Source organism: Lathamus discolor, chromosome 4 (genome assembly GCF_037157495.1).
Source record: "Lathamus discolor isolate bLatDis1 chromosome 4, bLatDis1.hap1, whole genome shotgun sequence".
Classification (NCBI taxonomy): Eukaryota; Metazoa; Chordata; class Aves; order Psittaciformes; family Psittacidae; genus Lathamus; species Lathamus discolor.
This window is the reverse complement of record NC_088887.1, coordinates 114,096,202-114,109,914: the sequence shown is the minus strand read 5'-3', so window position 1 is coordinate 114,109,914 and position 13,713 is coordinate 114,096,202. Positions and strand designations below refer to the sequence as shown.

The following is a 13,713-nucleotide window of genomic DNA, read 5'->3' as shown; positions in this document are numbered from 1 at the left end:
TGTATTACACCACTAGAATTCTTGCGTATCTTATTAAATCTTTTCTGGAAGCAAGGAAATTCTCCCTTTGAGAAATGATGGAAGTTCTGTCTTTTATAAATTCCTCAAATTACTCATTTGACCATTTTTATATCAGTGTCATTCTCCTCTGGCATAAATGAAGAAGCTAAGGAACAGAGAGTTGAACTGGCTTGACAAAGGTCATGGGAAAACAAATTTATTAGCAGAAATCCATTCACTAGCCAAGAGTCAAATCCATTCACTAGCCTGCAGTCAAAAGGTTTTTGGACTACTTGTCATTTTACTTATGCCCTTTATGACAGAATGTGCAAACCTAACGGAATATACTCCTTATTTATAAAGCACAATGAAATATCAAAGTAATATAAGTTTTCATACATAAAAATGCATACAAATATTGCTATTGATAATTTATCTGTTTAACTGTGCTTTGCATAATATATTTTATTATTGGATCTTTTTCAATTACTTTGATTTGAGATCCATCACTGTTGTGGTTTAAGCTCAGTCATAAATCAGCCACGCAGCCCTCGCTCACTCCACCCCCCATTCCTCCCCCCGCTCCTGGAGGGATGAGGAGGAGAATTGAAAGAATGTAACTCCCACTGGTTGAGATAAGAACAGCCCAGTAACTAAGGTATAACACAAATCACTACTGCTGCCACCAATAATAATAATGATAAGGGAAATAACAAGGGAAGAGAATACACCTGCTCACCACCCACCGACTGATACCCAGGCCGACTGAGCAGTGATCTCGCCCTTCCAGGTAACTCTCAGTTTACATCCTGGGCATGATGTGCTCTGGTATGGAATACCCCTTTGGCTAGTTTGGGTCAGGTGTCCTGTCTCTGCCCCCTCCTGGCTTCCCATCCTCTCTGGCAGAGCAGGAGACTCAGAAAGTCCTAAATCAGACTAAACATTTGAGCAGTAACTAAAAACATCGGTGTTATCAACGCTGTTCCCAGGCCAAAAGTCAAAACCACAGCACTGAACCAGCTACTAAGAAGGATCAAAAATAACTGCTACTGCTGAACCCAGGACAATCACTTAAAGGAGCAAAGAGTAAATTTCAAGGAGCTAAACCACTAAATATTGAAAAGGTTAAAACAAAACCAGATGCTAATAAAATACAGTTGATTGGACACAGAAAGCACTAGAAAACTGTGATCCCTGTGATCCCTACTACACTGTCACATGAAGGATAGTGTCAAGAATATAAAGAGGAACAGGATACTTGTGTTTTGCAACAATGGAAACAAGAGAACAAATGAAATATTTTGAGGTACTCAAGGTCATACACACCAGGGAAGAGCAGTGTATCATGGGATTCCCTGGCCTTCTAAGTGCGCGGAGTTTAATGCACTCTCTTCAGCCTCACCTAACTTCTCTTTTGATATGAGCTCCTGAAGTACAAGTATTTTTCCAAACACAAACTTTTATATTTGAGTTCTATTTTCCACAGGCTGAATTAAAATTTAAGCAGGAACATAAATGCTTGGAAATATTATACACCAGTCATTTTCTAATGAATTAAAAGAAGTGTTAAATACTTACATGAAAAATGAGCAATTTTCAACATAAAGACAATTCTCACTGTTCTGTAAACGAGCACAGTTGCACATTATGTGGCATATTAATTATAATGTTCAGCTACAAATATCAGGCTTGAGGGAAATCTCTGAGTGGCAAATAGAAGATTTCATTGGTCAAAACTGCATTTTGGGACTCAGCAGTTATGAGAACATGTTCTTAGTAAATTACATGATACAGCTGCTTGAAGTACTGCCAAGATCAAACTGTACTTTGTAAATTTTAAAGACATATATATATATGCTCACCAAGATACTAAGACATTGGATATGAACTTCATAAAGCTTCTGGTTTTACAAACAAGAATTTAGTTGCCATGTGCACAGTAAGTACAGTTTTTCTTATGTCTGGGGTAGATGTAGTAAATAGGTATTTTCATTTATATCTACAAATAACTAGACTTAATGAAGAAGGACAAAATGTAATAATGTCCTAGAGTAAAGAAAAGTTGCACTCATCCACAGTTCCTAGGGGATGGTCTGGATTCTTCTTGAGGCAGATTAGATCCTGCATCTCCCAACAACTGGCCTCATTGGTTCGAGCACTTCCAAGTAAATAAGCATTTGGGGTGGGTCATGGCTCCGAAGTGTACTGCAGTGCTCATTCCTGCCAAACTGGGATTTCTCACACTTCATTATATTTTATATAATTGCAACAGCAACAGTTGAAAAGGCTCCTTCAGAGTAATTGGAATGAAATGTTCTCTTCTACTATATACCTTACCTGGGATACTTGCCTACCATGACATGAAACAAAACCATGCCTTTGACCATTTCGATCCACTGAATACAAAGGAAGTCTAGATGACCTCTGATGCAGCAGTCCTTATGGCTAAAACCAGATGAACCTGTAAATCCCACCTCTAAAACTAGGAAGATTCATTGGCTTGGCCTGGAAGTGCTCTAAAATATGGTGAAATACGGAAGATTTTAATCTGGAATATCCAGATCTATATGTGAAGCCCTGTAGCTCTTACTCAGAACCTGCTACTGTAAACCTTGAGTACCTTAAACTTGCACTGCAGTATTCATTTCTAATATCTGCTCTCCTTCATGATGTATGAACTTTTCCCAATAGTTAGGGATACTCAGAAATTATAAAGAAGTTATAAAGGCAATACTTTTTCATACTAGGTCTGGTTTTGATGTGTAAGCTGCTGCTGCAGAAACTGTGAATCGCTGAGCTCAAAAAATAACTATTTAAAGAAACCACTGACTAGGTAGCAAGACTACCTTGCTAATAGCTCACAAAAAAACCGAAAACCAAAACAAAACCAACACTGGAAACACTTCCTCATCAAAGTTATGTCAATCTTGTCTTCCTAGAAACTAGGAGAACTACACAGGATGCAAAATGTCTGTTACCTATTCCAGATGTTCTGAAACATCTAGCATCAGTCACCACTAGTCACAGTGGACAAAATATTTGACCTCAAGTCTAATCACGTATGAAGAAACTTTCGTTCCTTGTATGAAACCTTTTTTTGTACTAGTGTTGCTAGCAAATTATTTCACCATATTTATCTCCCTGCTGTCTTCCAAGCAAGAGCAGATAAAGGTTCCCAATGAAGGACCAACGTGTTCATACAATGCATCACAAAGGTGTTTTGAGTCTGGTACCTTTAATTTTTTTATCAGAATAATATATTTTATATTGTGCTCATTTTAAATACTACATTGCTTGTCACACTACATTTGGCAATAGACCTTTTCAAATATATTTAACAAATTTTTCCATGAGTAATAGCTACATATAAAATATCTTCATTGAATTAAAAAATCCATATGTATTTTCTTCATGAAATACAATATATACATTATGATCTTGTAGCTTTAAGGTAAGTCAAAATGTGGGCTTAAACAAATTCACAGTGTATATTTTACCTCTGTAGTAAAAATTTTCACTTTAAAAGTGCTTGGATCTTAAACTGTGTTTATGTGTTTCCTTATATTGGGTTTATGAGGGTTTTACCATCATCTAACACAGGACCACAGATCCAAATTGTACATTGCAAAGACAAAAAATAAAGATTTTTTAATTGCCCAAAGTGAACTTTAGACTGTCCTTGTTACCTGAAGTTCTGACCAACAGATCTTCCGAAGAGCTTGCCAAAGGTGGGAGATCTGCTTTGAGCAGTATGGCCTCTAACGTGCTCATTCAGTAGAGCCAGAGTAAGTTCTCACGGCTTCAGAAAACCAGGCCCAAAATACTCAACCCGGATCTCAAAGTCAGCGGCCAGTCTTGGCCAAAGGAGATGGGCAGGAACCATGCAGAAGACGAACGGCAGTAAAGTTAGGGTCACGCTGTCTTCCAGCCCAAGATGACCCAGCTGCCTTCATTTTCACACAACATCTGACACAGAACCCAGAGTGCTTCTGCCAAAGACCAGCCAGTTGGGTCATCTCAGAGTCTGCAGTACTGCCTGTAGATTACTGCAGGAAATGCTGCAGGGTATGAGGTAATGCTTTCTCATGATCAAAGGCATTATGACATTGGCTCTTCGGTAGCTCGTAGCTTTTCAGGTCAGCACACTGTGGTTTTTAGTACAAACTGCTCTACTACCTTTGAAAATCTCACTTCCCTTCTCCCTCAGAGGAAGAAGCTTTACAAGTTTCTAAACCCTGAGTTCATAACTCAGCCCATAGGACATGGATTGTTCCACATGCTCCACTTGTGGCTAAACTAATGGGCCAAGCAAAAGGCTGAGCAGTTCCTCCATGACACACCCTCAGGGCAGGCTGAACTCCTCAGCAGCTTCCACTGCTCCCCAGGCAGGACACAGCCCCCCACCTCCACTTGTCTCCACGTGATTTCAAAACCTGTTCTAATGCACTCTTTTTTTTTTTTTTTTCCCCCTGAAAATGCACAGTGATTTCACCAACAATTTTTTAAAAACAGACTATCAGTAAATTTATCTAGAAACTAATCTAAATCCATTAAAAAATAACCTTCAGCCTCAAAGAGAGAAGTGGAAACATTCTGTTACATTCCACAATAAGTAAGTTTCACAAAGCTGATTTAAAAGCAATTACTGACAAGCCATTTTCAGCCTTGCTTCCTAAACATACAAGGCTTTTACGGGAGCATTATAAATCTTAAAGTTCTTGTTACAATTTCTCACAGCCCTTTCACTAATTTTAACCAAGCTTGAAGAGGAACACAGATCCCCAGTGTAATATATGCTTCTAACAGCAACAGCATTGCTGACTGTCAGAAGAGAGAAACCAAATTACTCTATTAACTGAGGAGGAAAAATAGATGAAACTTAGCCAGATCTATCTGGAATGACAGAAACTAGCTGACTGTTCTGCACGGACGTATTCGGTGGCTAGTCACACACCTCTACCAGCCAGGCATGGCATGGGCTACCTCTTCATCAGTTTAACAGAGAGAGATAGAAGAAGTAGTGCAGTGGGTAGGGTGGAAGCATTGGAGGCTTCTGTTGATGACATGGAGGGAAGATTCTTCAGTGAATGATTCTTAGGGAATACAGCAGAAGAGTTAAGCTTTCTTAAAGGAAAAAAGGACAAGGGATGCAAACTCAAAGATATTATTTCATGAACTTTTGCAATAACATGGTTTTGTTTGCTAAAGATAGATCTGAACAAACTTCAAGGATTTAAACAAGTTTAACTGTGGGAAAACATGGTCTCCAATGTATGACATTCCCAGAATTCAGAGAGAGGGCTTGCATCTAATATTTTAGTATCTCCTACCTTAAATAAAACTCTTACTGGCTTTACATCCAAACCCTACCCTGCAGTCTGTGAGTTTTAGTTCAACACATAAAAGCTGAAGAACTTGGAAATTCTGGAGCAGATGAGAACATCAAGGATTAATTATTTTTGATTAAATAATTTTTCTTTAGGCTTCAGCAATAGCTTTTCATAAACTTGGTGTAAAATATTTCTTTCCTAATGTGCTAACTCCCATTGGAACCTAGGTATCTTTCAGGATACTCCAGTGGTGACAAGAATAAGTAGGGAAAAGTGTTAACACAGTGTGTGAGTATTCTGCTATCTACCTCTTGAAGAAAAAGTCCAAATAAATTACTACATTTGTAAGAAAGGCAGATAGCTTTTTTTTTTTTTTTGCTAGTTGGGAATGCGTGAAAAATTAAATAGCTTATTCTGATACAAATATGTAAAAGCCTGGAATTTTCCTCTTTTGCTTCACTAAAATATATGTAAGAACATCTGTAAAAGGAAATTTGCAAAAATAATCAGTTAATGTAGGAAAAGTTAAGATTTATGCTTCTAATCTTTCATGACTGGGCTTATCAAGATTCCACTGGAATTCTAAAGAGGTAAACGGAATATTAAAATTATCTCAAATTGATTATTCCTCAGCAGGTAAAGAATAACAATCTTCACTCAAGTGGTATCTCCTCCCTGCTGTAGACCCAGGGGATTTGCCACTCTTGTTTTTTCAATAAAGAATTGGAATGATTTAATTTCTGAATCTGTTGTAGAAATGTGAGCTAGACTTGAGCAAAACAGAAATATGGCTTTAAGTGAATTGTTAATGTTTTGTCGCATTTCTTCAACATTTAGGTTATCTCTTGCTTTCTTCTTCCTTAGAGTCAATTGACAGTTTTTCCCCAAGTTTCCTTATCAGTTCTGCCAGATCTTCAGAATTTTGAGATTTTTCCTCAAGGAGTTCATACCGAAGACTTGAGATGTCCTGTTTAATTTCCTTCAGTTCACCTGTAACAGACATTAGAAGAGCACACTATTAAGAAACACAGGAAAAAATGAGCATATTCAAATATCTCACAGTTAACAAGAGCCTTCTCTGGATTTCTTTGCTGAAACACGAAAAGCAGATTTCTGCTTCTCATTGGTGAATGGTGACTTAGGCATAGGAATATGAAAATGCAGTTCAGGAATCAAATCTGAAAGCAGAAGTGTGAGAGATCACAAGTTCACAAAACTCAAATGATAAGTTAAATGGAATCTGCTGTTCTGCTGCAGGAGAGATCATAGAATCACGGAATCATTTAGGTTGGAAAAGACTAAAGATCACTTAGTCCAGCTGTTAACTTAGCAGTACAAAGTCCACCACTAAAGCATGTCCCTAAGAGCCACATCTACACATCTTTTAGTATGTCCGGGGTGGTGACTTTACCACATCTCTGGGCAGCCTGTTCCAATGCTTGACAACCCTTTCAGAGAAGAAGTTTTTCCTAACCTACAATATAAACCTCCCCTGGTGCAACTTGGGGCCATTTCCTCTTGTCTATTGCTTGTTACTTGGGAGAAGAGGCTGACACTCACCTCACTACAACCTCCCGTCAGGTAGTTGTAGAGAGCGATAAGAATCAGTAATAAGAACACACAACGGGGAATATGTACAGGAGTGCCATAAATCAACTGCTGCACTAAATGCAGCTTCACCATGCGAAATGCATGGCCGTTATTAGAAATAGCAACACTTTCCACAAGAAGTGGTAAGATCAGTAGTAGTTTTTGATGTGAGAGCAGAGACAGAAAGCTGCATCTCTTCCTTAACTTCATGTTAATTTTACATCTTGAACTTGTCAGGCAGACAGGCAGATTAAGTATTTTGGTAACATTTTTTGAAGTGGCATATGTAACCACTTTAGTTTGCTTTGATTCTCTGGCTAAGGATAAACATACAACTAATCAACTTACCTTCATTGACTTCATCACTTTCCTTATCTATCTGAGCTTTCAGTACATATCTTTTAATGAGACGCTTCATTATTTTCTGCAGAGAAGAAAGTTTTCTTAGTTGGACTTTCTAGTGACATTTCAAAATATGAGCTCCGTTACCTTGTGTTGCATTCAGACATTTCAGCATAGGATTTGCCAGGTTAAAAGGAATATAATGTAAAAATCTCTGATTTCATCTATGGTATATATTTAAACTTTATGAATCTGCACATATATTTACACAAAAGTTAGAAAACTAAACACATCTTACAAATGTTATCATTCACGAAGCTTAACCTAATACTGAAGCCTATCAGAATGATTATCAAAGACCGCTGCAGCTTTGATCTCCATGTAGGTGAAACCATCTAGCCTTTATTGCTACCACAAGATGATAAGCAGTGTTAATTAACTGCTAAGTTAACTTTTCCTAACCTTAGGCTTGGAGAAAATGGGCCCCACAATCCTAAGTGTCATTTAAGCATCTCAGCTGGGAATCATTTAACCAAATACAGTTACTTTCTACTGTAAATATACGTATCTTTAATTCCCTCTGTGGACAGAAAAAGCAAACCTGGGAGCACAGTTCATCTCAGACAACTAAAATGAATCAAACAAATCACACTATTACAATGACTACCCTCTCTGCTAATAACAAGTGGAACCTAGGCCAGAAAATTCCAATGTAAACTTCACCATTCAGGAAAAATGGATTCCGCCCTTGATTCTCCCATTACCTCAAATTACTTGAGTAAGAACAAGGTGTCTAATTACCTCTGAGGATCTGTCTTTCCTGTATTTCTGTAGAATACTTTGGGTTTAGTATTTTCACATGATGCAACCCATGACAACACAATACTTTTTGGTTTTCATTACAAGACACAAAATACACACAGGTTTATATGTCTGGTTTTGTCTCCACAGTAACAGACCTGACCAGAGGTGGTTGTGAGGTGAATCATCTGTGGTTAGTGATTCCAGACCATCACTACAGTCATGCTTGCAGGGTCAGCAGCTGTACTGTTTATTCTAATAATACAAGAATGTTTCAAATACAAAGCTGCACATTCTCACATTTAGGGGTACATTTGTAATCTTAATATCTATCACTGCATAATGAAATTGGCTGTGAAAAAGTCAGGGAGTTTTTAGAAAAGACTTGCGCAGAAACTGCACAATGTAAGAGTGGAGCCGAGCTACCCTGCCCAAAGGGAAAAACCTTTTTATGTCAAAGAACTTATTTTCTACACCCTTTTGCATTCAAATAGTCTTGGCCCAGGCAGGTCTTGCTTCTTCCTTTCCACCAGCTTTGCATTATTACAGGAAGGAAAGGAGAAGCCTCTGCACCAGAATAGCTGAACTTTATGTGGACTGTGCTGGGTCTCTTCATATTTGATTACACTACAGTTATTTGGGAGACAAAGAATAAACAGACTGTACCGACAGCATAAAGGCTGAAAGGTATTTGCAGTGCATGAAGTATTGGTGCATAAAGGTGTGACACAATAACCTAAGCAGCTTCAGCAGATGGAGCAGGAAGATTCTGTGATTCATTTTGTTTTTTTAATTCACACTGTGCAGTCGAGGACTCAACCTGTCTGTAAAATTAAAAACATTTTTCAAGAGCTTTAAGATATTGCACATTAAAGGCAGCATTTAATAAGCTACAAGGGAAGAAAAATATCCTGATTGTACTGCAAATGCCTAAGTAATTGCATTTATTTATTATATATACAAGGCCTGTGGATTTATTTTTGATTCATGTTATTTAACATAAATTCAACACTGTCCTCATGCTGTCGGTCTGCCAGTTCTATACTTGATCTCATTTTAAAATAAACTGTTTTTTTACCTGGTATTGCCTTGGAGGATTGTTTAAACTGTTTAAGTGGATTTCATCTGAGCTTCTTATACTTGATTGTTTCCTTTGACCAAGCTGAAATGGAAACATAATTTACAGTTCAAAATAAATAGAAGCACAATATGGTTAAACTACCGCATGCATATATCATATGACAGAACACTAACTGTCAACTCAATTTGGGAAGTATTCGATTACTGTGGTAAAGTCCTTATGAAAGAAACCCTTTCAGACTTTGATGCAGGAAAGTGAGAACTGGAAGTTTTCTCCCTTTATTCTGCCTCTCACCTACTCCTAAACATGTTCAATGGATCAAAGCAGAGCAGACACCTCCTCACAGCCTTTCCCTCTGTATAGGAGGTGGACCCACTTCAGGAGGAGGGCAACACTGGCGCACCACAGCTTCATAGGCAATGGATGAAGGAGTCAGGCCATAGTGTGAGAGAAGTCAAGGAAAAAGAAGAGGTAGCTGCATTATCCTTTTCCTTTCTTTCATACTTGCCCACGTCTAATGCCACCTACATGACCACAAAATACACAAGGCGTTTGCTTTTCCACTCACTTGCACTAATGACTGAATGTAATCTGTTATTCAGGTCATGCCAGGGACCACAAAATTATCAGCTGACATTTCTGAGTAGCATCTTCTTTACTAAAGATACTGAAAGGGTATCACTCCCTGATGAGACACCAAGGATGCAAATTGCAGGCTTCATTACCGATTTACACCTTTGAGGACTAAAGCATCACAAAATGGTGAACTGAGGCTCCAGCTGAATGACCAGGCTGCAGTAAGAGTGAAAAGCTGTCAAAATGAAATTAATATTACTTTAGATTGATAATGGGTCCAGTTCCATGTGTAGTAGTTTGAAGAATTAAAAAGAAAGTGAAATATAAAACGTGATTGATCTGGATGAGGAATAAGCAGGACTTAGTCTGCAGCTGTGATACTATTCATGATCCTGTTACTTACCAGTTTACATTTAATGTACAAATGCATTTAATTTTATTATTTTTATTATTTATTAATTTTAGGTGTGGTTTTTCATTATGTATTTTAAATGTAATCTGTCATGCCGGTCACTGGTTTCAAATTTATGCTACATTGGCTCACTTCAAAAGTTAATCCAGTGTTTAACTAAAACCTGATTTTCACCAGAAATAGCAAAATCAGTAATACATGGTGAAATCAGTTGTGACAAAGAGCAAGCCTATAAAACTAGACACACTGTAATATTTTTATTTTAATTTATACCCTTCAATATTCTGTATTTTTTGAACAAAATAATTTACTTTTACTTAGCTACCGCACCTTGGAAGTTGGCACATAAATTAGAAGTGAATCACTCCACTAAACCTGCTTATGTGTAGCAGTACCACAGAACATCTGTTGTACTTTGCTGAATGACCACTTGGTGGCAGAGACTGCCAAGATTTCATTATAACCTCATTTTTACACAAAATGTTTACAATGTCTTTAAGCTTCATGCCTATGGCTTTTTCCTCGCCTCAAAATTACTACTAAACTCGGTCTGTCACATTGATGACTGAACTAGAACTCGTTTTTTTAAGTTACTATCTATTGAACATTTTCACATGAATAACAGGAGGGGAAAAAATGCAATTCAAATAAAACTAGGATATAAACCCTAACAAAAATAACTCTCCTCCAGGAGTTGTGTGAAAGAAGCAATGTAGCACACATTGCTCTTAGAAAACACCTTCTTCTTTGAACTTGCTTTCTCTACCATTATTTAAAAATCAGTGCAATCTAAGAGTAATACAAGTGCCGAGAACTTTTTTTTAAATCCCAGTTTTCAGAAGCAGCTGGCAACTTGCAATGCCAGGAAGAAGGGCAGAAGGAAGGGACTCAGAATTTGCTCTCCCATAACCATAGAATCATAGAATCATAGAATAGTTAGGGTTGGAAAGGACCTCAAGATCATCTAGTTCCAACCCCCCTGCCATGGGCAGGGATACCTCACACTAAACCATCCCACACAAGGCTTCATCCAACCTGGCCTTGAACACTGCATTCACAACCTCCCTGGGCAACCCGTTTCAGTGCCTCACCACCCTAACAGGAAAGAATTTCCTCCCTATATCCAATCTAAACTTCCCCTGTTTAAGTTTTAACCCGTTAGAGGTCACTTGTGAAAATTTCAGAAACTTTTATACCAGGTAAGTAAAAGTTAACATTTTTTATTGTTTGAGTGAGGGTTTAAAGTTCTTTCAATAACCAGTTCTTCCTTATTTCTATTCTGAGGTGCTGTGCTTTAAGAAAATGGATTAAATGCATCATCTATCAGCTTTTAGATTAGGAAGATGAACAAGTTCTGCAACACTTAAACCATAAACTTTCTAATTCACAAGGCTGGCTTATCAATCTAGAATAAAACTCCAAGTTTCTTTAAAACACTCCTTTTTCTTCATTTATTTCTCCCCTCTTTTGGTCTGAGTTTCTTGTTCACTTGATTTTTGAAACATCAATTCTAGCCTGAAACAGAAGAGCTCTGCGAGTTTTAACCAACAGCCTGAAAGAAAACATCTTCACAGCCTTTGCTATTGCATGTAGATATGTCTCAAGACATTAGTTTCTGGTGTTCTACACTTTGAACACAGCTATGTAAATCACCTGCTGTCTAGAACTGATGGCATCTGGCTTCATTTTCTGCCAAAGGTAATGAGGGCAGAGCTGGCTTTAGAGGCAGAACTTCTGCCTTTCACATCCGAACTCTTGTCTTTACACTCACCCTGGTGCTCTGCTGCTTTTGCGCTGAGAAGATGCAGGCTCTGTAGGAGAAAGACCCACAGGCTGGGGGTGAATCAGTAAACTCAAGTGTGTTAACATTTCTGGATATTGCAATCCAGCGTCTTCTATCAGTAAACTTTTAGTGTCCTCACAAGTAGGATTTGCACCAGAGCAACTGTCTCCCTCTTTATGCACAGTTTGGCAAATGGAGTGGTCTGGGGACAATAGCTTGAAGCAACCCTACTTTGGGAGGAAAACTACTTGAATAGGGGCAAGCCATTCCAGAATTTGCCTTAGTGCCCAGATAAGCTCCCTGTCACATTTAATTTACTAGCACAGACACAGCCAACAAATCTTGGGTCTGGTATTGCCAGATCTCTTCTTATCTTTGCACAGCTCATTGAGTTTATAGCAGCTCCTTGCAGAAGTAGCTCCTTACTCAGCACTCACAGCAGCATCGACCTGCTCAGCTCACCACAGGATGAGTCCAAAGTCAAAACCCAAAAAGCCTGAGAATGCCTTTGAGAAGATGCCATAAAACAGACTCAACAATAGCAAATCATCAACAGTGGGTCAAAATGTGACTAAAATACACTTTAGTTACTTTTCAGAAATGTGAAAGATGGCAGCATCTGATAGATTCAGATAAAATCGGCCCCACAGCATGTGGTGGTCCAAAACGCAAGCAAAAGTGTAATCCTCAGGTAGTATTAAGTCATCGAATCATAGGGAAAGGCTGAGGAATGAATAGGTGTGGTTCAGCTGCTTTATTTATGGTTTTCAATGTAAAAGCTTTTTTTCTGGGATTTTTTGTTTTTCTTTTTAATTTGATTTACACTTTTATAGCTTCCTTGGCTAGAGAGTAAGCACATTTCACTTAGCATCAGCTATACCGCAATCTGCAGCAACCAGAAAGCATTAATATATGAATTGTTAGGCTTGAATATCATTTTGGAAGGTAATGAAAAAATACAGCTTCTTTCCTTAGGGTGTAAGAATGGGATTTTAAAGAGTATCTGTTTTACAGCCACATAAATTTCATATTAAAAAGTCATTAAAAATAAGCTTCTAACTTACTCAGTGTTTTCAAAGCCACAAATTAAGTGAATTAGGAAAAATTAAAAAGCCCCTTTGATTTGTTGTTTCTTGCCAACACTCAATTTGGAGTTTATATGCAGCTCCTTAAAGTCATGATTTTTCAGTGATGTCTTTATCACTCATGGAAGCTGCGAAATGGATGTGCATCAAGTGGCTTGATGAAAAGTTTTGCAAATGTCAGAGTCATCAAAAACTTCAGCAAATGCAATCTCACATCCATTGAGTGTTAAATACACGAGGACTAAACTTCCCCCCAAAAATTAAGTGAGACCTGTGAAATGCTAGAAAAATAACTAGTAGCACACATGAGACATCTGAGGTTAATCAGAATCTTGACTTCGGCGACAGTGCTTGTAGTATCTGTGTTTGTTTTTATAGATGATTATGAACTTAACCAGAGGCAAAGGCTTGTTATAGGCACAGCATTTTTCCCCCGGATTGCAACCAGTTTCTTATCTTTGCTCTTCAACTGATAACTGTGATGGTAAAAGCACTTGTCACATTGGTGACAGAGCACTAACAGATGCATGTAAATTCTGTACTGGTCCCCAGTCTAATAGTGAATGATTATTGACTACAGACCCAAGAACTCCCTACCTTGAGAAGACCTCTGCTTAGACTACTGCCTATTTTAACAAAGATCCTTCCATATTAAGATTTCCATAAATTACACATTTGTTCTGCCACCATGACGAATCTGTGATTTCTTTTCT

At 38.0% G+C, this 13,713-nt stretch overlaps 1 protein-coding gene across 1 annotated transcript in view; it reads right to left on the bottom strand.

The window, feature by feature from the left end:
- Positions 1 to 201: 201 nt before the first annotated feature.
- The window catches only part of TRPC6 (transient receptor potential cation channel subfamily C member 6), a 94,706-nt gene continuing 81,194 nt past the window's right edge, over positions 202 to 13,713 (bottom strand). The window contains exons 10-12 of the mRNA XM_065678706.1: positions 9,142 to 9,225; positions 7,269 to 7,344; positions 202 to 6,320 (exon numbers count right to left, since the gene is read on the bottom strand). Coding sequence (XP_065534778.1) covers positions 6,169 to 6,320; positions 7,269 to 7,344; positions 9,142 to 9,225 — 312 coding nt within the window. The 3' untranslated portion in view covers positions 202 to 6,168. The remainder of the gene's footprint in view (positions 6,321 to 7,268; positions 7,345 to 9,141; positions 9,226 to 13,713) is intronic.